Source organism: Scardinius erythrophthalmus (genome assembly GCF_964197995.2).
Source record: "Scardinius erythrophthalmus genome assembly, chromosome: 25".
NCBI lineage: Eukaryota > Metazoa > Chordata > Actinopteri > Cypriniformes > Leuciscidae > Scardinius > Scardinius erythrophthalmus.
The window spans coordinates 22,696,524-22,721,756 of NC_138245.1; the positions used below are offsets into that span (position 1 = coordinate 22,696,524).

The 25,233-nt window shown below is 36.6% G+C and overlaps 1 protein-coding gene across 1 annotated transcript; it reads right to left on the bottom strand.

Annotated features, from left to right (window-relative positions):
* Positions 1-23,356: 23,356 nt before the first annotated feature.
* Positions 23,357-24,038, bottom strand: LOC308685383 (guanylin-like; the record flags this gene model as incomplete). The annotated part of the gene is made up of 3 exons (XM_081357087.1): positions 23,357-23,415; positions 23,511-23,697; positions 23,967-24,038. The coding sequence occupies 3 exons, from the start codon at positions 24,036-24,038 to the stop codon at positions 23,357-23,359; spliced, it is 318 nt and encodes a 105-aa protein (XP_081213213.1).
* Between the last annotated feature and the right edge of the window lie 1,195 nt (positions 24,039-25,233).

Genomic DNA, 25,233 nt, shown 5'->3' on the forward strand with positions numbered 1-25,233 from the left:
CACACTAGAGCTGGCCAATATAGAGTTAACGGAATATAGATTGAGACTATATAATTTATATCAATATTATTAATAAATTAATATCAATAATTAAACATTTTTGCCTGCATAATGGTGATGCACTAATTATATATATATATATATATACACACACATATATATTTTAGGGGTGTAACGATACACGTATTGAACCATTCTGTACGAGGCTTTCGGTTCGATTTCAGTACGTATTTTTAAACAGAACTGTTCGTTAGACAATTTTTCCTGCTGACCAAAATTTTTTAATTACAAATGTAGGCACGTCAAAAAGCGCGCTCAATGTAAAAGAAATCATAACAAATCGTGACAACAATCTTGCTCTTTCAGGTAGTGACCATATAGACCTGCATTATATGACTGACAGACAGACAAGAACAGTTTGACCTAAAAATATCAAAATTGAAACTACTTCAGAAACAAAGACACCTACATCTTGGATGCCCTTAAGGTAAGCTAAAACATGCCAAAATTTAATTTCAAAGTGAACTATCCCTATAAATCATTCTTTATCACTTACTCATATAACTCTAATGAACATAAAAAGATACTTATAGGGGTAGTTCACTAAAAAAAAAATCATGTAAGCATTTACTCACTTTCACTTGGTTCCAAACATGTATGGCTTTCTTCTGTTGAACACACACAAAAAAATATATATTTTGAAGAATGTTGGTAACAAGACATTTAATGGTAGTCATTGACAAGTGTTCTGTATATTCAATTGCTGTACTTTGTTGACCGATTGCTGGATAATTTGCAATAAACTGTCTTGAAATCGAATAAAGTGGATTACATCATTCCAGTTCTGAGGTTTTTACACTGGCTATATGTCTGTCAAAGAATTCATATCAAAATACTACAGCTGTTTATTAAATTAATTAACATTTTAAGGCCAAAGTAAATTTCTAATCTTCTGATGCATTATGAACCATCCAGAGCAGACCTCTCAGGTCATCTGGGACAGTAGCCAGCTACTTTTATATCAAATTCATAAGTCAAAATTAAAAAAAAAAAGTCAAAACAAAACATGGAGAAGCAGCATTGCGGTTTTTATGCACCATATATCTGAAACAAATTCACTGAAAACTGAATGTATGCTGCATATTTTAATTCTTTTAAATAAAGTTTAAAGACTTTACTGTTTGCCACTACCTTTTATTAATTGGAAAGGAAAAAATATTTTTTTATAATTTCTTTTCATGTTGCACTATGTTGCTGTTAAGTTTTATGTAAAGTATACTTTGAAAATTTGCATTAAATCAAAAACTATTATTTCTTACTCCAATCTAAAAACAAAAATATATTGGTATCTTTAATAGTAATAAAAAAAAGTAATGATAAGTTTCATAGTTTCATGCTTACCACCTTGAATTTAGATACATTTTAGATTAAGGGCACACAGTTGCAATAACACGTGCAAGTAACGTTAACTTGTTGGAGAAAAATAGTACTCTGCAATGGTAATGTTAAAATGTCACGGTTTCTACACATTATAACAACTAACTAATTTAAACAATGAACATAACAAAAATAACACGCATACTTACAAGACCGAAGTAGAAATTTGAAGGTTTTCAGAGTGTTGCTCGCCCGTTGCTCTCTGACAGCAGCCTCGTGTAAAATAAAATTGAAAATGGAGGAAATGTTTATCGCGAGATCTGGCTAAAGTAATCTAGTCGCGCAATGCCAGTAGTCCTAGTAGTCATGTCTCAGTAGTGTTTCGATTGTGCCATCTAGCGGTTGAGAAATGCAACTGCATTTGATTTAATTTGAAATGACAGTCATATCGTAGATTGTGTATGAATGTTATGTTTATGTGTGACAGCAAACATTAAGCTGTGTGAGCGAAAACATTTTTAAGACTAATATTCTTATACTAGCTCGCTGGTCTGAATCAGGGCTATAGCCAAGCCGTACGTAGACCAGATTGCTTTGATTTCGCCAGGTGGGCTAAAGCAGACCGCATATAGCCCGTCCAATTTGGAGCTAAATCGTGACAACAGATCGACCATGTCGTAAAATGTCACATTGAACCTTGCAGATATCATTACCAATGCGAACATGATGGAATATCAACCATTTCATGCACTGCCTGGCAAAAAAACTAGGCTACAATTAATCAGTTTTGACTAAAAGTGGGCTACAATAGCCGGGTCTGAATACGAGCTAAATCGTGGCTACGCACAGCCTACACATAGAACATATAAAATAAAGCAAACCAAACAACTTGTAATCACATCTGACTTTGCTTACATGATGGAATATCATACATCTCACAAGTTATTTTGGAAAAAAATACATTTATCCAGATTAAATGTTATTTGGGCTAAAATTGGGTTACGCATAGCCGGGTCTGAATACGAGCTAAATCGTGGCTACGCACAGCCTACACATATAACATGTAAAATAAAGTAAACCAAACAACTTGTAATCACGGTAGACTTTGCATACATGATGGAATATCATACATCTCACAAGTTATTTTGGAAAAAAATACATTTATCCAGATTAAATGTTATTTGGGCTAAAAGTGGGTTACGCATAGCCGGGTCTGAATACGAGCTAAATCGTGGCTACGCACAGCCTATAACATGTAGCCTAAAATAAAGTAAGCCAAACAACTTGTAATCACGGTAGACTTTGCTTACATGATGGAATATCATACATCTCACAAGTTATTTTGGAAAAAAATACATTTATCCAGATTAAATGTTATTTGGGCTAAAAGTGGGTTACACATAGCCGGACTATATCGGGTCTATATTTAACCCAGACGTTGAAAAGACGGCTATTGCTTGCTGGGGGGTAAGTAAATGATGACAGAATTAAATTTTTTTGTTGTACCATCCTTTTAACAGTATGAATTGTGTGCTTAGATGGAACAATGACTGACTAACTACATACTGAGAGGTCAGTAAGTTTAAGGACCAAATTGAATTGACGGGTGATGATTCAGAGCCACTTACAACCTCCACCTCCATTCTCATCATCAGATCAAACACTTTTTCAATGAAATCCTTGAACACCTTGCTCTTGCTCAAAATGTCTTTCAGCAGTTGCCTCAGACAATCCAAGGACATTCTCTCTCAGTGACTACTGTATATGCCTGGCTTTGGCTTGTGCCTTCAAACAGTCCCTCAGTAAATCAGGCGATAATTAACAGTCTCTAATCCCCTCTCCACTACCATACTCTTCCATCTGCCCATGAAATGGGATTATTAATGGAACTCCAGAGAGCTACACAACCACCGGCAGCATACTGCCAGGGACTCCGGGTGGAATTGATATATTTAGCTCTTTTTCCAAAATCCCAAACTCCAAAAAAATGTTATCGCTTGAAAGGAAAACACTTTCCTTCCTTACAAACAATGTCCCCTCCTTATATTGATACTGGACGGTATTCAGAGTGTCCCAGGTTCCCGTCAGTCTTCCAACAGTCAGTCAAACAAAACTTTGGTTTAGACTGCAGGTGTTCCTGTATCCACATAGGAAATGGGATGGCACAATGTGAGAAGATCCTCTGTGCCGAGTAGCCTTTTAGCATCTGGCAAGAATAAAATTGGTCCCTGTTCGATAAATTTTTCTAAATCTAATCTAAAGCTTCGATGCTATCAGTCATCAGTTGAAGATACAGGCGCCTCAACCCCTGTGATGTGTGGCAGCAGCAGCAGAGAGAGATATCTCGGGAGAATGATCAAGCAGAGTTTAGAAATCAGAACAAAACTTGTAATAGCCTAATATCAATTGACAGAAAAATATTGGTTTAGTTTTTCCTCTCCCATAACCGCAGACTCCAGTTTGAAAAGATATTAAGTTCACCTAAAAATAAAAATTAATGTCATCATTTAGGCTACTCACCATCATGTGAAAAGCGATCGGGTCTCCTCAGAAATTTTGGACTAAAGTGCAAATGGATTTATTTTACGAGGTCTTTATTAACTTTTTGAAGTGTCAAAGTGATAGTTGCGTGAACCAATAAGTTATGACAGAATTTAAATTTTTGGGTAAATCCGTTCAGGACGCCAAACTCAATGACATGATTCTGTCAATTTGATCTGTGATGCACCGCTACGTACGTGGACCCAGAGCCGTTGAAAGAGTCTGTGTGGAGCAAAATTTTGGACCAATGAGATTTCACTGTGGGCGGGGCTACCCAGCACCACAATTGGTAGAGCGATTCCGTAGGCCCTAGGGCAAAAAACCCCCTTTAAGTTTAGCGTTTTCGAGTCATCATGGTTCCCTCCGAATTTCTCGTGGGTTTTTAAAATAACGCCTTTTGGATTTATGAAAATAAATTGAATAACAGTGGAAAACATTGCTGTAAAAGACTAATGTTTTGTTCTGCAATGTATGAAACTCATCAGACAAACGTCAATATTCAGGCTAACTACATAACATAAAACTGCACAACATAAAGAAGAAATAATATTAAAGGTAGGGTAGGTAATCCTGTTCAGAAAAAAAATTTTTCATACTGGGTGAAATGGTCCTTCCATTCTGATAGTAGTCAATACATTATGTGTTCAGAAAAAGGAATGAAAAAAATCTGACCTCTGTAGCAGCTGTAGGACAGTAAAAACTCTGACCAATCACTGCTATTCGGTGCGAATGTAAAGAACCAATCAGATGCCTTCATGTCTCATGCCCGAGCACCACTGCGTGCACAGCCCTGCGTGCACTCATCACATGTCACCGTTCCCGGAAATATTCAGCTCACTACACCGAGTAAGCAGGAGTTTGCGGCACAATGGCTGAGAAAATGCAGCAAAAAGTACCAATGCCAGCTTTGCTACTTTGCTAAACTACTTCCTCGGACCCTGCCCGCACTCTTGAACGACCTCCTCTGCTTCACCCTCGACCCCGGACCTGTCCTCGAACCGACGATGCGGTACTTGTCACCGGAGTGTAACGTTAGTCCTCATCAGAGTCAACAATGTTTTCATCATGGAAACTCTTACATGCAAAACACCGTATATGTTATGACTCTTACACGAAATTCACCTTCATAGTTTAACTGATGGTAATGGGAAAACGTGTATCAATGCAACCTAGCTTTGCCTTATAAATATAGCTCGTTACCTATAGCATAAATATAGCTCGTTACCGAATCAAACAAAATATATTTTCAACTTTACCAGTATCGATATGCTAGCTTGATAGTGAGTACTAAAAGCCATCATATTTGTTTATATTCATAGTGATAAAGTTAGGTATTTTATTACATGTGATTCTGACATGATGTCACTGCATGCACTGCGCTCCTTCCTCTCCACTCGTCTCAGGTAAATAAATGCGTCTTCAGCTGAGCCTGAGCGTTTGGCGTTGCGCGTTCATGTGTTTTGGGGGCGTGGCTTTAGAAGGAGCCCAGAAGGGAGGGGGTGGAGTGAATGGAAAAAATGAGCTGTGTTTACAACAGTCGTGAGAGGTCTACAGACACTCGATTTTTATACTTTCTTTTTCAGAGTACTTACATTTTAATTATGTATTGGTATATAAAGACAGTTTAAACAAATTTGGAATGTTTTTTTTTTTAGAAAAATCTTACCTACCCTAGCTTTAACAAACACATGCACCTTTTTCAAACACATGTGTTGCTTATCTCATCTCAAAATAAGGAGTCAGTTTTCCAACGGAGTCACTGAAAGGCTATTTGTGTGGGAGGGTATGAATAGGCCACATCAATCTCCCAAACTGCAGTAAAATAACACCTCCTTAGATGTTCAATATAAAGGCCTTAGTAAATTCAATGCAGCATAGCACAGCAAAGGCAGATGAAAATAACTGAGTAACAGCAACAGAAATAACAGAAGCCTAAACAAGACTCCATCTGTCAAAATTTCAGGAATACCCAGGACAATTTCCCTAGATGTCACCATTGGCATGCCCAAGTCCAATGCCATAGACCTTTCTCACAACTTCCGTATTTGTGACCGGAAATACGCAATCGTCGTGGAAATCTACTTCCTCCGCAGTCAAGGCAACATAAACAAATGGCGCAAGCAACTAGCAAGAGCTATTGACATGCTAATGATGTGTCATTTTAGTTAACAGTTCAGTAACGGTTAGCCTCGCTCTCTACTTACCTTGATATTTATGGACAAATTCCGGGTAGAATTTTTTTTACCCTTTATTTTGTTTTTTCTTTTTGGTGATGGAGTTTTTTCTCTATGACTCATCACATCAGCAAATGTAATATTTGGCAAATCCGTTAATGAAGTTGTGTAGACTCTTTGATCCATTTTAAACTTGCCCGCATTTATGTTTTTCTGGTGTGTTGACGCTTGACAGGAACTCCGCTTCCACAACGATTAAGTATTTCCGGTTATTGTGAGAAAGGTCTATTGTCAAAATAACAAACAGAAGTGTGTGGATCAGGACGAGCATGAGAATGTGATTTCTTGGGATTCTGTCAGATTTCAGGAACTGCATGTTATCACAGCCGACCCGCTGACTTTTGTCCTGGGTTTTTGTTTAGTTTTCTTTAACATATTATTCTGCTGTTACAAGTTCACTTGCTCTGCTTGTTTGTATGCGTACATTGTTCTGAGTTATCATTGCAAGGAGCCAAGACCACAGCAGGTTAAGCTAAGTTACAGTTCAAAAGACCCTTTTCTGAAAATGCCACCCACTGAGATGGACACAATGAAGTTGGGTTGCGACATCATTGTGTATTTGGGCATGAACATGTTTGAGCAAAGGGGTGTCCTTAAGTAACTTCTCATTAAGGAACTCCCTCTGTAAAGTTATTGAACAAAACACCCAGCTAACAGTGAACAATCTCCGAACTTTCGCTAACGTTCTGGCAAGGTGTTTAATAAAGTTCTCAAAATTCATTAACATTTTTATTATTGTTATTATTTCAGTTCATCTAGCTTAATTTTTTTCTTTTTATAAAATGTTACTTCTTGTTTCAATAACATAGAACATTCAAAAGTAACATTCCCTTAATGTTTCCAAAATGATAAAGTGGAATGTACTAAGAAACTAAGTTTTTTTTTGGTCAGATAAGTATGATTTAAACCATGCTAATGCAATTCCACTAATGCCAACATCATTTCTGAGTCTATTTAAAAATTTTGTGGTCGATAGTGTCAAAAGCAGCACTAAGATCAAGTAACACTAATAGCGAGATACAAACACGATCGGATGATAGGAGCAAATAATTTGTGACTCTAATGAGAGCTGTCTCAGTACTATGGTACGGTCTAAATCCTTACTGGAAATCCTCGCATTAGTTTAGCCACTATTTCAAATTACCTAGGGTTTTGTTTATTTTCTTCTAAAGACACCTTACCCCCAGGCTAACTTAGGTCTAAAGGAGGTCGCACACCGGACGAGAAGCGCAGCGCCGCGCCGCGTCTAGGACAACTCGAGGTATTGCACACTAATGATATATCCCAAGGGTAGCATGTACAGAGTGAACAGCAACGGTCCTAGGACTGAGCCTTGTGGTACGCCATACTGAACTTGTGATCGATAAGACATCTCTTCATTTACTGCTACAAACTGATAATGGTCAGGTAAGTATGACTTAAAGCATGCTAATGCAATTCCACTAATGCCAACATCATTTCTGAGTCTATTTAAAAATGTTGTGGTCTAAAGTGTCAAAAGCATCACTAAGATCGAGTAACACTAATAGCGAGATACAAGCACAATCGGAAGATAGGAGCAAATAATTTGTGACTCTAATGAGAGCTGTCTCAGTACTATGGTACGGTCTAAATCCTTACTGGAAATCCTCGCAGATGTCATTTCTTTCTAAAAAGGAACATTGTTGTGAAGATACTGCCTTTTCCGGTATCTTTGACAGAAAGGGTAGATTCGAGATCTGCCTGTAATTGACTAATTCTGTAGGATCAAGATGCATTTTTTTAACAAGCGGTTTAATCATAGCCAGCTTAAAAGTTTTCGGTACATATCCTAGTGACAAAGATGCATTAATGATATTAAGAAGAGGATCTGTGACCTCTGGAAGCATCTCTTTCAGTAGCTTAGTCTGTATAGGGTCTAACATGCATGTTGTCGATTTAGAGGATTTAACAAGATTAGTAAATTCTTCCTCTCCTATACCAACGAATGCAGACATTTTTTCTTCAAGGAGACTACAATGCACTGCCTGATGCGATACAGTAGTAGACGGTTGCATAATTATAATTTTCTGCCTGATATTATCAATCTTATTAGTAAAGAAGTTACTGCTGTGCTGCTTGGAAATGTCTGGGGTTGAAGATTTATTTTTCATTAGTTTAGCCACTATTTCAAATAAACACCTAGGGTTTTGTTTATTTTCTTCTAAAGACACCTTACCCCCAGGCTAACTTAGGTCTAAAGGAGGTCGCACACCGGACCAGAAGCGCAGCACCGCGCCGCGTCTAGGACAACTCGAGGTATCGCACACTAATGATATATCCCAAGGGTAGCATGTACAGAGTGAACAGCAACGGTCCTAGGACTGAGCCTTGTGGTATGCCATACTGAACTTGTGATCGATAAGACATCTCTTCAAACTGATAATGGTCAGATAAGTAAGATTTAAACCATGCTAATGCAATTCCACTAATGCCAACATCATTTCTTAGTCTATTTAAAAATTTTGTGGTCGATAGTGTCAAATGCAGCACTAAGATCGAATAACACTAATAGCGAGATACAAGCACGATCGGATGATAGGAGCAAATAATTTGTGACTCTAATGATGTCTCAGTACTATGGTACGGTCTAAATCTTTACTGGAAATCCTCGCAGATGTCATTTCTTTCTAAAAAGGAACATTGAAGATACTTCCTTTTCTGGTATCTTTGACAGAAAGGGTAGATTCGAGATCGGCCTGTAATTGACTAATTCTGTAGGATCAAGTTGCTTTTTTTAACAAGCGGTTTAATCATAGCCAGCTTAAAAGTTTTCGGTACATATCCTAGTGACAAAAATGAATTAATGATATTAAGAAGAGGATCTGTGACCTCTGGAAGCATCTCTTTCAGTAGCAGTCGGTATAGGGTCTAACATGCATGTTGTCGATTTAGAGGATTTAACGAGATTAGTAAATTCTTCCTCTCCTATAGCAACGAATGAAGACATTTTTTCTTTAAGGAGACTACAATGCACTGCCTGATGCGATACAGTAATAGACGGTTGCATAGTTATAATTTTCTGCCTGATATTATCAATCTCAATTTAAGTTTTGAAATTCAAAGATTAAAGGTATAGCGGAGGATTTTTTATTTCCAGGTGGATCACCTATACTATTGGTCCTCCTAATTGTCAATCATCCTGGTGAAAAATTGAAAAACAGAAAATTGTTATTTCAGTCTTTTTACTTCAAAATATCACATTTAATTAAATGTGTTAAATGTCATTTCTTGTGAAATTTAGAGCATTTTTTAGTTTACAAATCCTGACTTTTTTTTTGAAGATAAGAGATTTGTTGAAAATGGAAACCACATAAAAAAAATTACAATAAAATACGGCCTGTTCTCTGCTCCGTATGTAAACATCACTTTGATATCCTTACTGCCTCTCGAAACAACACATTAGCTAGTGTGGGTTTCTGTGTGGGATTGTCTGAAGATTTTGGAGAGGAACCGTTGCCGTTTGATTCTCGTAGATCTGATGAAAGCTGATGAGTTATCAACTCGTGGTCAATACATTCAGTAGTTTTGGAAGCTTCGAGCAAACACGTGCTCTTTCTTCACAAGTGTAATGTCTTTTTGAGCATACGTTTCTTATTAGTGCGTGATCCATACTGTCTATGTTTATCCATTCTGTGGCGCAGGTTGTTTATGCAAATGTGTTTCAATAAGCACTGAAATCATGAGATGTGAAAACAAATAGGCCTATAGTAGCCTACATCTGTTTCTTAAGTAGCCTATACAAAAATACATGGAGTTTCCCAAAAGAGCTGAGGCAACTCTGTCCGGCCAGGTAGGCTATTATGTGTTCATAACCTACAGCTTAAGACATTGCTATAAGCGAAGAAAAGTGCTTGCCTGAAGGAAATGTACTTAAAATGTACTCTATGGAACACCTGTTTCTAATATTCTACAGTGCTGGACATCAATGAAAGACCAAAACGTTGGGACAGTGCTGTCCTCTAGTGGAAGAGATGGGTAAAAACATACAATTTTCTCAAACGTCTTGACGAGTATTCACGTAAACACAGTCGGTTTTGTCGGCGACCGTCCGTAAACAAAAAGAAATCTGATGCATCAATATATTGGATCTGTGCATTAGGGCTTAAAGTGAAAGAAAAATGTTAATCAAACAACTAAAAAGACAAAGAAGATCACTCCATTGACTGAAAAACTTTTGTAGCTTAAACAAGGATTAATCTGTTTTAATTTATAGGGTGAAGAGGGTGATATACAGTGTTATTTTACATTTGATTATTCTATTTCTGTACCTGAATAATGTTAGACATACCTGAAACACTTTAAACCATGTTTAATTCATTTGTTTGATCTGTTCTGTTGTATAACTAGGCATATGGTGGCAAAAACGGAAGTAAATCTCAGTAAAATCAGTGATTTACACAGCTACTGATGGCCAAGTTATAGTGGAGGATGAGAATTTTGAAACTTTCTTATTATCAAGGTGAAAACCTTGAATTAGGATGATATCAATTGAAATTGGCATTAAGTAAAGTAAGTGGCCCTGAATAGCAACGGAACATCTGAAGTATGCTAGCCAAGACATTTTAGTGTTTGCTTTGTGTTTCACAGGATTTTTAATACATGGTGTTGTTACCTCAATCTATGTTAACAGTCTTATTAGTGTCAGTAATTAAAGATAAAACTGGTAAAATTATATGTATAGAAAATTATAGGCCAATTGCCTTAGCAAGCATAATTTCAATTTGAGCATATAGGCTATATGGATAGGCTCAAAGAACATTTGATACTGATAATCAGTTTGGTTTTAAAAGAAAGCATGAAACTGATGTATGCATATATTCATTAAAGGAAGGTTAGTAAGTAGGCACAATTCTACTTTATTTATGTGTTTTTTAGATGCATGCTTCTAAGGCATTTGATAAAATGAATAACAATAAGCTGTTTATAAAGTTACAAGACAGAGGGGTTCCCCCAAATTTGATTAGGATTTTACATTACATCAATCCAAGTCATGGGGTAGGAATGTATCGGGACCCTTTTATATGACAAATGGGGTTTGGCATGAAGGAATATTGTCACTTCTTCTTTTTATTTTGTATATGGATGATCTTTCTATTGACTTAAATAAATGTAAGACTGGATATTTAATAGGTGATAGTCTTATTAACCATCTGATGTATGCTGCTGATGATCTATTCTGTCCCCTTATAGTGCTGGATTACAACAGTTGCTTCGTATATGTTCAAACTATGGTGTGCAGTATGATATTAAATTTAATACTAAAAAGAGTGTGATTGTTAAAACTAAAGAGTACCTTAAGCAAAACTTTCCCTCACTTTTTATTTAAGTGCCCAAGTGTTAAATGTGGTAAATAAAATAAAATAAAATACTTGGGTCACATTATTAGAAAAGATCTAAATTATGATGATGATGATGATGATGATGATGATGATGATGATGATGATGATGATGATGATGATGAGCAGCGCCAGTGCTGTAAATTGGCAAATATGCTGCCTCGTAAATGTTATATGTAGCAAATAGCCATTTTTAGAGCTTACTGTACATCATTTTTACGGCACATCTATGGTGTAGATAAATGAAAAAGCTTCAGGTGGCATTTAATGATGCATTAGATTAAGAATTTTGCTTAAACTCCCAAGGTGGTCAAGTGCAAGCCAAATGTTCGTATGATGTCCCAACGTTGCATGCTTAATGTTAAGGAATTATATGTATAACTTCATGTGTCCATTGGGTGATTCGATAAATACAATCATAATGGTCTTAAATGATCCTACATTAAGTGATACAAGGTATTCCTCCTGGTTCTGGAAGCACTGGAACTCAAGTTTGTTCTTAAATAGTGTCTGTTGTATGTAAATCTATATGCTTGTATGTTATTCTTTTCATTCTGTTTCTTTTACTTTGTGATATGGACCTAAGGGTCTGGAATAAAAAATTAATAATAATTAATATGGAATGTACTTCTATTTTTAGCGGTCGCGAAGTAATTATACTTATTCAAAATAAGTAGGTTAGGTTACCTGATGCGATTTGTGAATGGCAGTGAAACGACGCAACTGACGTTGGAAGGTCACATGATAATGACAACATGGCGAATGTAGTAGCCTACGGTATCAGAATTGCATTTGTACAACACACATTTATTCTACAATTACTAAACATACTGCCTGCCTACCTACTCAGTTTTGTGTGCACCTGAAGATTTTAATTAGCTGGTTCAGTTGTGTTTGATTAGAGAGTTGGAGCTGAACTTCGCATGAAGGTATAGATCTCCAGTATAACATCTCTTTATTACGACATAACTGAGTGGAAAAAATATGTATGTAGCAGCAATGCGCAACCGGACTCCAGCAGGAACAGGATTGGGCACAAGTCTAATGCATATGTAATAGTAATAGTTTTCATTCACTAGGGGGCAGTATATCTTCATTCAAAACCAAATTTTGTTTCTTTTTAAAAAAGATTTGTAGGCTGCCATGCGACCCAAACATTCAATGAAACACACTTAAATACATACTTTTCTCTTTGCTCTGTAAAATATAATTAGTAACGTGTTTTACCATGTTATATTTCACTATGAGTGTATGCATGTTTGATGACACTGATGTAGACATGAACTTGAGTGCTCCATGTGCAGGATGCTGGGAGTGTGTGCGCTCAGAAACAGCCGGTGCAGGCTGTGTTGGCACAGATCTCACAGGGGCTATAGGACTGATGATTTTCACTGTTGACAGAGCGTTATAAAGGTCAGCCTCCTCTGTATAATGACCCTGTGTTATGTTTGCTGATAATAATGCGACTTATCCACTCTGAAAACTTCTGGAGTGCTCTCACATTCAGCCAATAAAACAGTCTAGCCTTTAAGATGGCAATAAAAGATATGGCCCATTACAGAGAGAAGCCTTGTTTACGAAGAGACAATTATGCATACAAAAAGATCTCTATGCCTCCCTAAAGTACAATTTTACTGCTCAGAGGTTACTCTATCAAAGCTTATGACACTTACTGGAGTTATATTTCAACTTGACACTTGTTTCGCCTTATATTCATTAGAAAACATAAAAATGCACACAAAAGAGACAATTTGCAGATTCAAACACCAGCTCAGATCATTTGATTAAGAACCTCTCTGATGAAAAATATTTGAGTTCATGTTGACATCATTTACTTTTAATCTATAATACTGTTCAAATGACTGGGATCATTAAGTTCTTTTTTTTTTTTTTTAAGAAAGTTATACTTTTATAAGCAAAGATGCATTAAACTGTTCAAAAGTGAAAGTGAAGACATTTAGAATGTTACTAAATGTTCTATTTCAAATAAACACTGTAAAAAAGTTGCTGCTTTAATTTTTTTAAATATGACTGATTTGAATGATAAAAAAGTTGAAAATTGCTTAACTTATGTTGTCATAACTCATTGATAATATATATATACACTCACCTAAATGATTATTAGGAACACCATACTAATACTGTGTTTGACCCCCTTTCGCCTTCAGAACTGCCTTAATTCTACGTGGCATTGATTCAACAAGGTGCTGAAAGCATTCTTTAGAAATGTTGGCCCATATTGATAGGATAGCATCTTGCAGTTGATGGAGATTTGTGGGATGCACATCCAGGGCACGAAGCTCCCATTCCACCACATCCCAAAGATGCTCTATTGGGTTGAGATCTGGTGACTGTGGGGGCCATTTTAGTACAGTGAACTCATTGTCATGTTCAAGAAACCAATTTGAAATGATTCGAACTTTGTGGTACATTATCCTGCTGGAAGTAGCCATCAGAGGATGGGTACATGGTGGTCATAAAGGGATGGACATGCTCAGAAACAATGCTCAGGTAGGCCGTGGCATTTAAACGATGCCCAATTGGCACTAAGGTGCCTAAAGTATGCCAAGAAAACATCCCCCACACCATTACACCACCACCACCAGCCTGCACAGTGGTAACAAGGCATGATGGATCCATGTTCTCATTCTGTTTACGCCAAATTCTGACTCTACCATCTGAATGTCTCAACAGAAATCGAGACTCATCAGACCAGGCAACATTTTTCCAGTCTTCAACTGTCCAATTTTGGTGAGCTCGTGCAAATTGTAGCCTCTTTTTCCCATTTGTAGTGGAGATGAGTGGTACCCGGTGGGGTCTTCTGTTGTAGCCCATCCGCCTCAAGGTTGTGCGTGTTGTGGCTTCACAGATGCTTTGCTGCATACCTCGGTTGTAACGAGTGGTTATTTCAGTCAAAGTTGCTCTTCTATCAGCTTGAATCAGTCGGCCCATTCTCCTCTGACCTCTAGCATCAACAAGGCATTTTCACCCACAGGACTGCCGCATACTGGATGTTTTTTCCCTTTTCACACCATTCTTTGTAAACCCTAGAAATGGTTGTGCTTGAAAATCCCAGTAACTGAGCAGATTGTGAAATACTCAGACCGACCCGTCTGGCACCAACAACCATGCCACGCTCAAAATTGCTTAAATCACCTTTCTTTCCCATTCTGACATTTAGTTTGGAGTTCAGGAGATTGTCTTGACCAGGACCACACCCCTAAATGCATTGAAGCAACTGCCATGTGATTGGTTGATTAGATAATTGCATTAATGAGAAATTGAACAGGTGCTCCTTATAATCCTTTAGGTGAGTGTATATATATGATCAATGAGTTATGACTACATAAGTTAAGCAATTTTCAACTTTGATAGTCATATATATATATATATATATATATATATATATATATATATATATTTTTTTACATTGAATAGACCTAATGTCCTTTTAAACTTTCTATTCATCAAAAATGTATTGCGGTTTTCAGAAAAATATGAGGAAGCGCGTGATGCACCAAGATATTCTCGGCCGTCAGCTCTTTTGATCAGGCCTCTGCCAGAGCTATAATGGCGGCTGCAGAATCACAGTTAAGGTGATTATTCCTCACCTCTGCTGTCTGCCTGCCACTGCTGGGGAAAGGTAATGCGTGCCTGGGAGACTGGCAGGGAAATCAGACTGCCCATTGATGCTGCTCCATGAGGGGAAAAGATGAAAGCGCAAATGTGTTCGCTCAAAAGATTTCTGTGCGTCATGACAAATCACATGTTAACTGTTGCACTGAACAGAGAAACACACTTCCACACTTTCATGCTCCCTTTTTGGTGCTCGATTCAAAATCTAACATAATATGAGAAAAACAAGGAAGTCATGGTTTTGCTTGTTAGCATGGGCCAGTTACACTCTGCTGGTAGATGCTTCATAATATGTGCTTCATAATTACTAATAAACAGCCAATATCCTAGTAATATGCATGCTAATAAGCAACTAGTTAATAGTGAGAATTGGACATTAAACTAAAATGTTGCCGTAACTTTGAAACTACATGTCAACCTAACCCAACATTTAACAGTCTACTAACAGTATACTAATACTCTAATGACAGTTAGTTTACATGTAGTTGCATCAGAATATCAGAATAAAGTGTAACAGTTTATTCCTGTGATGTCTTCAGTGTCACTCTCTTCTTATTATCATCAATGTTAAAAAAAATGGTTGTGCTGCTTTACATTTTTGCTGTGATACATTTTTTAAGGATATAGCATAGAGAGTTATGCTATAGCATAGAGAGCAATAGAACAGCATTTATTTAAAATTAGTTTTTTGTAACATTGTACGTCTTTACTGTCACACTTGATTAATTTGATGTGCTTTTGCTGAATAAAGTATTAATTTCTTTAAAATACCAACAACTTTTGAACGGTAGTATGTATTATTATTGTATAATTATATTAAATGACAGCATCTCATACGTCTAGATGTTTATCAGTGATTTTTACAGCACACCAACCCATCTTCATCATCTTTTTCGCACAGCTCTGAACTCCCCTGGCAGGTCAGGGTCGGCACATAGGGACGCTGCATCGCCGTAGGTCTGTCGCGGGTTAGCACTCATGTCAAACTCCATAAGCTTTTTCAGGGTCTTTACTGCCTCCAGGGAGAAACTGTACCCACTGTCCCAATAAGACAGAAATTCAATAAGAAGTCAAGATGTGAATTATTGTCCCTCACTGCAAAGTATTTTTCCCAAATGGGTCTGTCATAAACTAGTCATAAAAAAGGACTTTTTTACTACACACTTAAACTGACAGACATTTGGATGCAGACCAAGATTATTTACCTTGCAGATAGCCAGGCTCTCTTTTGAAGGGATGTACTGAGAGTGAAGAGCTAACATTAGCCACCATTTACACTGATTGATGTTGAAAGTCTGAATCGGAATTATACACTGAATCACATTCAGGATTCAGCCATTCATAAATAGCTGAAAAGAGGAACATCAAATAATTTCTCATCAATGTCATGTTCAATTGATATACAGAGAAATCTTCCAATTACTTTGAACACTGAAATCAGGCGACTAATAATAATAAAGTCATAAAGTCAGTGTGCAATACTTTTACCTCTAAAAGGTATATTCATGAAAGTTTAATTAAATAAAATATGCACAGATGAAACTAACAATAACAAACCTGTCAAGGCCGTATCTGCATCATATTTACCCCGAAAAACCAAAACAAAGAAATAAATGTTTTGCTTAAAGTTCTTATTACCAAGTCCCATAATATTCTCTGACATACTTTTAAATTCTCAACATTATCAGTTATTCTCATTATGAGAGTATTTATTTGTAGCTATCTGTAAATAAAATATTAAACCTACTGTAATACAATTCTTTTTTTTTTCATTTAAATCATCATAAATCTATTTGAAAAATTTAAAAGGATTGCTAGTATTTAAAAGATGTCAGTGTTACAGTAATCAGCATAACCATTGAGAATAATGGGGATTACAAATACACTCAAGAAGGAAAAATATGTGCTGAAATGTAAAAATATATACAGGAATACCAATTCCAATCATAGTAGTCTAAAAAATAAATGTTCTTTGTGCAAATTATAATCTCTTATTGTATCTTATTAAATTGTAACACGTGTAACAGTTACAATTGTAACAGTCAGATACACTATATGATATGATAATAAATGGTTATTAAAAAGTAGTTGTCACGTGGGTTTCAGGAAGGCAGACGAAGACGACGATAATTTCTATTACAAGTTTTAAGTTTTAAGTTTTTTAAGTTGTAAGTTTTAATTACAATCTATAAGACAGGCAAACTGTCTTTATTTTTTTATTTTCATAAACGGACATTTCACCCTCTCCGTTTTCAGAAAAGTGTTTGTTTACACAAACCCGTGTATATCCCGTCAAAAGCATGCCAAACCTGTAGGTGGCAGTGTAACAAGAACCTCAAGCCCATGTTAGCCAATCAGAATCCCGAAAATATAGGTCGCACCTTTGACGCAGTGCAAGTTCTGTCACATACTGTCACGTCAACTGCCTAAAACTCAGTTTTTCTCAGTTTACGTGCAAATGTGCAAAGAGTTTTCCAAAATATCCACTCTGGCCAGAGTTTTTAGAAAGTATCGTTTTCGGAGGCGAATTCTCCGTTTGCGTGTTAACGAGGGGCACAACCGAAGGGAAATGTCTCAGTTTTTTCAAAATAACCATGCCTACGTCTAAACGGGGCCTTAACATATCGGTGATCAGACAGAGAATGGATGTGAGGGACCAACTTCTAAAGCAAACACAAATGAGGATGATTTATCAAACACAGCTGAACCAAATTAACTCATAATGATGGTGACCATGGTAACAAAGGAGTGGCGGGAAAACTAAACAAAGGAAATCCTGTGACTAATGAAAACGAACTGTGACAGTATATTCTGTCAGTATTTTGTCATAATTATGAAAGGTGTGCTATGTTATCTGTTACATAGAAGGAAAACCCAGATTTTCAGATTTCCTATATAAATATCCACTCCTACAAGACATTCACATTTATCAAATACAGAAACGCTTTGAGATTGCAGTGCCACAATCACACTGGCTTGACAATGAAGCTTTTCCCAAACAAACTGTCAATTCGATCCAGCCTAACAAAGTGACAGCCGTTTGTGTGAATGGACCAATTTTGACTCACCGTAACCTGCATTGTGAGATTAGCTTGTGGTCAGGAAGAGGAAAATGATCAGCGCTCTCATTTTCAGTCTCAGAAGTGTGGCTCTTCACAGAGGGATTGCATTGAGGGAATTCAGAATTACATCGGGTCAAGCTATATAAAGAGTGCTTATTGTGTTTGTAGGTTACTATGTAACCTGTTATGATCTGGTGGTTGCATACAGCCTGTCATTTACATTTTGAGCTCCTCTTCAATAACAAAAGAGGATGTGCGTGTTTTCTCTATGGCTGAATCATATGCAGCCCTGTCATGAAGTGATGAATAGTGCTAGTTAATCTCATAAATCCATCTGTTATGAGCACATACAGGACGTAGATGTCAGCTGGCTGGCTTGCAAACTGGGATTTAGGAATTAGATTGTACACAAGGCCATCTCCCTATAAACTGTAGGGCTGTCAGGGGTTGATACATTAGTAGTGCTACGGATAAATGGCTGAATCAGTGATAGACAGAGTTGGGGACGCTAACCTGTAGCTTCTCAAGGTTCATGCTTCTCATAACATAAAATAGTTCAACTATAGTTAAGCTCTATTGAAAAAGCAAAGAGCTACACTTCAAACTACTAACATAGTTCACTTTGGTCAGGTGGTATTTAAATGCATTTTATTTGCAATCAGACCACCAATTCAACACAATTTATATAAAACAGTGAAAAGCAGCAGCATTTAACAAAATATTCTAAAGTTTTTAATAATATTAAATATTGTACTTATAAAAATAATTATTCTTATTGTGACAAGGGGTAAATTATATTGGGGTTTCTTTGTAACAAATGTAAATTGGAGAAAGAAATTAGAAAAATCTATCAATTTCTAAATATTTTATAAATCATTTAATTTTGGTTTTGTTGAAAAACAGCTTCCTTTTTGTTGAAGAAATTGTCGTATAACCAATACATTTTTGGTTGACTTAAGTTCTTATGTTTTTAGCTCTACAAATGTGACCCACAACTTCATCCTCAGAGGTTGTCTTTTAATGAAAACCCAAAGCTGTTGTTTTTCTTGCTGAATTTATCTCTTAGACTTATATAACAAAAAAGTGAATTTTCTTTTATGCATTATGACAAGTTATTCAAAGTTATGATTTAACCTTATTATTGTACTTTTCTTTTTTCTGTATATAATTCCATATTTTGATGCACGCAAATTTTTGTCATCATGATTTGTCATCGTAAGGGATACAACAATGCTTAATTTCCCTCATCTTGTATGTATGTATAAATAAGTTCTGCAATAAAAAAAAGCATCTGGGAGCCTATGCATAAATAGTTTATTTTAATCATAATGTGTTTGTTGTCAGTATGTTTGAGAAGTGAGCCTGTTTGTGATCTAATAATGCATGGATAATGCATCAGTTTAATCCTGACAAAACTGGTCAGTGACACAGCAGGATATTGTGTTTGCGTCAATCCACTGGACTATAGCTCTGCAATAAAACAGAGAGATTGGAAAAAATTGCATCAGTGCATATTGCCACTCCTCATTGTTAGCTTTGCAGACAAGATGGCATTCAATCAGAAAACCGCAAGACAGCGATTGCTCCAAACACAACAGAATATGACTATATTTTAGTTCTAATTTAGAACTTTTTGTTCAAATGCTCATTTGGGAACAACTAGTCTGCACCTGTAATGGCTTGGATTCTCAATGATGCAAACAAACCATCCTACAATCACTATCAGCAAATGGGAGTGTTGTTGACAAAGCAAAGAGTCTTGTGAGAACATTTTTAACACACACACACACACACACACACACACACACACACACACACACACACACACACACACACACACACACACACACACACACACACACACACACACTCTATCCCACACACACTCTATCTCTATCCTCTAATCCTCTCTAATGACCAAAACCTTCAAAGTGAAAGAAATGGAACTCTCCATTCTGTTTGTTCACCATTTCACTGACGCTTTCAAAATAGGCAAATTATAGTTCCATCAGCAGTCGGCTTGCTTCTTCTTTCCTGAGCCTACGAGCAAACACAGAACCGAATGCAGAAAGAACATTGTACCTAATCAATTTCTACTCAAAGCACAGGGCATCAAATCAAGGTGGCTGCTTTTGCAGAAAGTGCTGCGCAGAAAACAGGTTTGGGTTCTTATGTGGCCTAATGATCAAGAATGTGTGCATTTTACAACACAGGCATGGTAAAACATACCTGTGGCAACATTTTTGAACATAAATGTTCACACACAATTATGATTACAGGCAGGGCCGGATTAACAATTTCCTGTGCCCTGGGCAACAAGACTCAAGGCCCCCGTAGTTAGGGGGGTTGGGGGGCATGCTCCCCCGAGAAAATTTGGATTTCTCTGACCTACATATGTGCAATTTAGGACTTTTGAAGGCCAAAAAAATTAAAAGAAATAGGCTAGCTTTAAAACCTTGTCATTAGATTATTTGTCTGCTCTCTCCTCAACTTCATATTTCTTATTCTCTCAGTATTCTTATACTGACCTATTTCTACCTCTCCTAAAGCTGAACTTTGACTGATAGTCTTTTCATTTTCGTCTGTGTCAGTGACGAAAATAAACATAGGCTCAACTGATATTTATACGTTTTATGAATCATTTTCTTAGACATGTTAATTTACTCAAGGCTACCAGGAAAGCTGTGTCTGTAAAGTCAGTATTGACATTAGGAACCTTCTGCAAGCTTTGGGATTTGAAAACGTCTGTTTTTAAATGTTAAAAGTAATTTTAAATAATACAAATTATAGACTACGTTTACCGCAGTTGGTGGAATTGGCAGACGTTCCCTTAAGCATCGTGCGCTGTGGAAACGCGTCAAAGCATTCTCAGGTATAATTATGCAGCATTAATGCACGAATGATTTTGAACGAATATTTCATCATGCCGATATACAATGGTCACATAATGTTAAAACTAATCTTGCTATTGATATCTTTGTTAGACTACCGACCCTATAGAACAAATGTCCGGCTAATATCGAAACTGAAACGAACTTCACCGCGCTCAGCCAGCGGGAGTGCATTTCACGAATTAGTAATCGCTGGCGTTCAGCGGGGAGGGAGGAAAGTCGCGTGAACCCGCGTAGATGCACTTTATGCAGTGAAGAAGATCGTAAAGAGTTTGATAACTTTATTAAATTTCTGTGTATTTCCTACCTGTCAGGGCCCCCTAGATGTCATGGGCCCCTGGGCAAGTGCCCAGTTGCCCTAATGGTTAATCCGGCCCTGATTACAGGGGCATATTATGGATTAATAAAGACTTGTTTTATTCGCGGCACTTCGCACAATTATGTTATATTACAATTATGTACCTCAAAACACTTTTTACCATATAGTGCATGATTTGTAAACGAATATATTGCGTAGAGTAGAGAAACGCGGTTTTCCCAGGACATTTCACTTTGAAACTGTCACGAAACGAATGACGCAACATATCTTGCGTTTTGCAAAAATGTTGCCACAGATAGCTATGTTTTTTAATGAGCCTGGTTAAATGTGAGGGTGTTCTGATGCACTTGGCAGAATTTTTTTTCACTATTCACACATACTGTTCTGCACACAGGCAGAGATTCATGCCTGAAAGATTTCATTTCAAGAAGTTAATGAAAAAATATAATATTTAAATGAGCAGTGAAGAAGACATCTATCAGTAAATACACTCTTAATGTTCCTGTCACTCAATATTCAATGTATCTTTTATGAGCAACGGCCCACCAAACCTCATTAAGAACGCATATGTTGCTTTCAAATTGACAGGATACAGAATATAAACACGAGGAAGTCTGCGAGCTCCCTTCTAGTCAATCAAAAAGTTAGATACACTTGGCATGAAATGGTTGAGGATGAATTCACTCAGACATCCTGAGCATCTCTTGAATGAAGCATTTTGAATATTTTTATCCTTTAAAGTGAATTAATTGCCTACATTTGGCTGTACAAAAAAAATCAAATAACATTTTTATAATGTCAATCATATTCTTTCTACAATACAAATACACATGATACGAAGAGAACAGGGCAAAACTTTAAAATAATGGTACTCTGAACATGGTTATAAAATGCATCACTGGTAATTACTCAAGTGTTACTCTTCAAAAACTATCTGGTCAATTATTTTAAAGTGAGAAAAAAAACAAAACTTTCTTCATTTTAAAATTACTGCTCCAGATCACTATAGTTTTTGAAGAGTGCCTATAGCAAACATTTGAGTATTAGTGATACATTTTATGACCATTTTCAGGGTAAAAAAGACAATTGTTCATGTCTCAGTTAGTAGTAGCTGAAGTGTTAAAGGGATAGTTCACCCAAAAATGAAAATGATGTCATCATGTACTCACCCTTAAGTTGTTCCAAACCTGTATGATTTCCTTTCTTCTGCTGAACACAAAAGGAGACATTTTGAAGAATATGGGTAACCAGTTGATGGACCCCATTGACTTCCAAAGGATGTCAATGTGAGCCCCATCAACTGTTTGGTTACCGACATTCTACAAAATGTCTCCTTTTGTGTTCAGCAGAAGAAAGGAAATCATACAGGTTTGGAACAACTTAAGGGTGAGTAAATTATGACATAATTTAAATTTTGGGGTGAACTATCCATTTAATGTAGTACTACTCACTTGTCCTGCATCACTTCTAGCATAGTTACCCATTAATGATGGGCCATTATTCTAAAGAGTTACCAAGAACAGATATTCGGCAGTAAATATCAAAAAACAGTTTTTGTAACGTCAATCCTAATCTTTCAACAATAGAAATAAAACACACGATGCAAAGAGAACAGATTTTCAATATATTTTATTGAACACTGAGGCATTACCACACAGAAAGGAGTATCAAACCCAGCAAAACTGAGAAATAGAAAAAATAAAAAAAGACACTTCTTTATTAAATAAATGAAATATGTGCTGTAACAAAACAAAATGTTGGAAAGGAAAGAGGGGAAGGAAGTTTAAGTAACAGTTCATAAACGGTGTGCTGTCATTTTCAGTTTTGCCATTTAGGCGACATTCGCAACGTTCGTGTAGTCAACTAACTATGAGAACATTGTTTGAAAATATGTGCTTTTTATTAAGTGGATGATCAAGCGTGGGGATGATGGGAAGAATTAGCAGCCAGTACAAGCCGCAAAAGCACATATTTCACAGATATCCACAGGCACATTTGCTGAAACAGACAAAACAATAACTCAAGTTAGCCACTGTTATTTATTGACTCTTTATTTATTGCACACAAATTAAAAAGTAAACCAAGACTCCTACCTAGCCTAGCAAAGGACATTGTTGCTCCTTTCTGCATGCACAGGGGCACAAACTCCTGTGGCAGGGTTGGATTGGAACATACAGAAAAGTAGCTCGTCTTGGCCAACCGGGGGTTTTGTGTTCGTGGTTGATCGGTCAACTGCTGGAGAACTTTCACCGAGTCCAAAGAAAAGGAAAAATCGCCTTCCTGCATTGTAGAAAAAAACCTGATGAGTTCAGTGCGTCAAGACTGACAGCTGGAGTTAAACTTAATGACATTTGTATGAATGATTCTTTATAAATGGCTCAAATGACTCAAAGGAGAATTCAGTAAAGTGATATTAAACACGTTACAAAATGAGCTCAGATGCAACCTGTCTAATCAAATGGAAATAAGTATAGAGGATAATTGTGACTAGTAAGTTTTTAATAATAGAGAGGCAGTAATGAATGATAGCTATTAAAGCTTGAGCTTACCTTGACTTGCACAGCCTCACAGACCAGGCAAAGAGCCACGACGAGGAAAGCGACACACAGGACGGTCTTCATGTTGACGGGTTCTTTCACGAGAATGATTATATGTTTTTCAGTTGTTGTCCCAGCAATCTCTGCCTTTCTCCTCGTTCCGTCTCCTCTTATAAAGGGAACGGTCCCGGACCAGCAACCTATCAGAACCTGTCACTGTTTCTTTGCTGTTAATGAATAAAGAGGATAAATTTTACAATGTCGTAAAACAGAATTCATAAATGCTACGTGACCTCATCTGTAGTTGTGACATGCACTTTTATGGATCTTCTAGTTAGCTTTGCCTAGTGGCCTGTTCTTCATTCTCTAGTTAGGGTTAATTAATAACCACACAATACGCACACAATAGTGTCTTTGTGTTATGAGCAAGTTAAATCCAATGAGAATACCAATGCCAGCAAATATCAAAACAAAGCTACACCTTTCTTTTTGTTTGTAGGCCATTCTTCCTTGATCCTATGACTACATTTTCAGTAACTGAGTACCCTTTTTTTCAAATATTACAATAATGATCTCATATTTCATTGTGTAACCACCGTGGCTGCTTGTCTTCCTCTAAGGAAGTTTCAAAAGTGAAAACAGACTTCCTCTGTGCCCAACGTGAGTGATCTGTATGAATCAAATATAAAGAAGATCATAACATTGCTTTGAAGGGGTCATGATTTTAAAACGTTCTGAATGGGTAATGGACAGCAAGAAAAAATATGTAACTAACCATAAAATCATCACTCTAAATCCACTGTGTTTTGGTTTTATAAAAGAAATACGGAATTTGGCCCAGTTTTTGTTCTATGTGTTAGGCTGTTAAATTACGATTCTGTTGTTTGAGCATTTAAAATCATCAAATGTATTATGATAATGATTTTTTTTTACAACAAAGGAGTATTTTTATTCAGTAAAGCATTAAATTGTTCCAAATTGACTGTAAATACTTATACATTGCTACGAAGAAAAAAAGTCAAATCAAATTATTTTGATCTTTGTCAAAAATCCAGTTGTTAACGACTGGAACTGTACAACAAAGCAGATCTGGTTTTTGAACAAGCATAAGTCCCCTGGATAATGTTTGAACTAAAAAGAGAACTAGAGATAATTTAATTGTACAGTTATCACAAATCACAATTATGTAATAAAATCAATATGCTCTCAGGGCAGGAGAGAGAAGACCAAAAGTTCATATTTCTGTAAACTACCATTAACTCTTTCCACGCCAGCTTTT